This window comes from Mustelus asterias, chromosome 15, assembly GCF_964213995.1.
Source record: "Mustelus asterias chromosome 15, sMusAst1.hap1.1, whole genome shotgun sequence".
In the NCBI taxonomy this organism is placed as follows: domain Eukaryota; kingdom Metazoa; phylum Chordata; class Chondrichthyes; order Carcharhiniformes; family Triakidae; genus Mustelus; species Mustelus asterias.
The window spans coordinates 84,509,567-84,512,236 of record NC_135815.1 but is presented as its reverse complement, the minus strand read 5'-3'; the positions used below and the strand labels follow the sequence as shown (position 1 = coordinate 84,512,236).

The 2,670-nt window shown below is 49.1% G+C and overlaps 1 protein-coding gene across 1 annotated transcript in view; it reads right to left on the bottom strand.

Moving 5' to 3' along the window:
• lrp11 (low density lipoprotein receptor-related protein 11) overlaps positions 1 to 2,202 on the bottom strand; it is a 28,763-nt gene extending 26,561 nt beyond the window's left edge. Inside the window, exons 1-2 of the mRNA XM_078230488.1 lie at positions 2,069 to 2,202; positions 1,484 to 1,681 (exon numbers count right to left, since the gene is read on the bottom strand). Of these exons, the coding sequence (XP_078086614.1) occupies positions 1,484 to 1,681; positions 2,069 to 2,202 (332 nt within the window). The remainder of the gene's footprint in view (positions 1 to 1,483; positions 1,682 to 2,068) is intronic.
• Positions 2,203 to 2,670: the final 468 nt, after the last annotated feature.

The following is a 2,670-nucleotide window of genomic DNA, read 5'->3' as shown; positions in this document are numbered from 1 at the left end:
GGACAGCCTACCACTTGTCCAATCATTTCAGGAAACTGCATCCACTAATATAGGTGTATATATAGAGAGAGAGACAGAGGGAGAAATGAAAAACACAATGGACCCTCACTGAAACCCGGTCAAATCAAACAGATCATGAACATCAATAAACACATGGTTAGTTAGGATTCAACTCCTGAAATAAAACATTACCTGGAATAAAATAATGATCAACATGTTTGGAAATAATAACTTCAAACATACGACTGTGTAACAAGCCAACAACAACAAGTTCCACTATCAGAGCAGCCAAACCAGCAATGTTTATAATAACTCACACAGAACTCCAACCACTGCAAGGATGCGATAGAAAATGGGTTCAACATCAAAGAGCAGATATAATAGATCCAAAAGATGCATGTCCTGTGATGAACTCTATTGTCCTTTAGTTTTCATTGACTCTCTGAGCTCACTCACTCAGTGGAACCCTTTATTAATACAGGTCAGTGACACCCACTGAGACCATGAGGCTGATATATACATTGTTATTCATTCCAGTAATTGGGGTAAACAGATTAGACATGCATGAAACCTCGATTAGTTAAAGAAAAACAGAATTGTTTTATTTACACTTGATAAACACCAGCAGAAGCACTGGAATAGAAACATCATGGAACTGGCGACAGAAAAGAGACCATTCAACCTCTCATACCTGCTCTGGCTGTTGAAAGAATGATCCACTCACACCCATTTCCTCTACTTTCCCCATGTCTTTTCCCCTTTGAAAATCTTTCATACATTCACTGTCGTGTTGGGTGCTTCAAACTCTAACAACAATTTTGTGTAAATGTCTGTGTGTTTATCGAATCTCTTGGACTCTGCATCCCAACTAGTGCAGATTAAATTAAATTGATGTGCGGGATTTTACCACTTTGCGTGCCCAGCAATCAGTGGGGTGAGCTGGGGAAACAGTATGTGAAGCTAAAAATCCAATTCGCGCCTGGTGCCAAAGGCCTTGCTATTTTCTCAACCCCTTTTTCATGGAGCAAACCACATCGCACCCAGCAAGAGCGCAAAGCTTATGAGCTTGAAATTGACTGGATTTCAATATCATTCACGAGTTCGGCACACAATAGTTCCCCACTCCCGAATGCCTCCCACCTCTCCGGAGTGATGTCACAGCGGTGCCAATCAATATTGCTCTTTAAAAGTGTAGCTCAGACACAGCAGGAGTGAAGGAGAGCGAGGAGGTGAGAACCACTGAGCATCAACCCCCGGGCTGCAGGGGGGTCTCAGCAGCTGCCATGGTGCGGGGAGGGGTGGGGGACTTGCATGGGTGCAGGAGCTTGCTGTTGGACTCAGTCCACATCAAAGTGATGAATTGGCTGCACGGGTGAACAGGGAATCTGTCACCTTATTATGCTCCAGGCGGTGGGCCTCATCGGGGTCGTCTCCTGCTAAATAAGACACAAGGTTCAGTGCATGGGAGGGACAATTATCTTACTTGAAAAAGGTCGTATGGATGAAGGTTTTGTGGTCCTCACTTCTGTGGCGAACGCCACCTTGGCTGTGGGTCATGGCTCTCTCCTCGGCCTCCCCTGACAACACCATGGCACGCTCCTCGAAGGCAGTCAGGAGCCGCAGCTCACAGACCCCCAGTGCGCGCCTCCTCCCACTCCCTCCCTTTATGGGCCATCTGCTCCTGTGGGTTCAGACAAGGGGAGTGAAAGCCTGATGGCTGGAAGGGCACCAGATGTCAGGATTGTTAGGAACGGGGCAATTGAGTGGTATATGTCAGTACTATGCCTCAGCAAGCAGGGTTTGTGATGGGGTGCCAGAGGACTTGGAGGCAGGTGCTAGGGGGGCTCAGGTGCTGGAAGGCCGTGGGGTATCAGGGAGAGGAGTGGCGTGGACATTCCAGGTGTAATGGATGGGGCTGATGCCAGGATGGGATGTTCAATCACCCTTGCTGTCCGAATGAGGCCATTCATTTTATTCCAGCATTGAGCACTGGTCCACTGTGCCAGTGCGCGAGCAGTGACTGCTGCTGCCACCTCTGCCCAGTCTGCATTGCTGGCCCGGCCCCTACCTTCGACCATCTCTGGGGAAGTAGATGGCCCTCTTCTCCTCTAAGGCGTCCTGTGCCCTCCCAGATCTCCCTCCGTGAATCATGGCACAGCTCTGTGTGGTGCCATCTTCCTGGCATGACTGATTGTGTGGCATCGTTAGTGTTTAAATGCAGCTCCTCCTTGTTAATGGGGAACAGCTGCAGCCGCATTGGGTGAGTCATGTTGGTGGAGCCTCCAGAATGGCGTAATGTATGTGGAGGCTCTTTCATTGAAACTGTTGGAAAGATTACGATGTGGAGGGTGCCTGAGAGGCCAGCGCACAAAACCCCTGTGTTCTCACCGTTATGGCAGTGGGGAAATCTTTGGGAAAATTCTGCCCATAACCATAACCCTAACCATGTCAAAATACTAAATGCTGAATATCCAGCATAACACGGGGAGGCTGGAGGGCTGTTGGAGGGAGCCTTTGGGAAAGGATGGAGGGAAGTTGTGAGGGGAGTTTTGAGTGCTGGTTGAGGGGAGGTTGGGGATGGGGGGAGGTTGGACTGAGGGGTTGGGCACGTGGGGGTTTTGTGGGGAGGTTTGAGTGCTGTCTGGGAGAGGTGTGGGGTTGAATGGATGA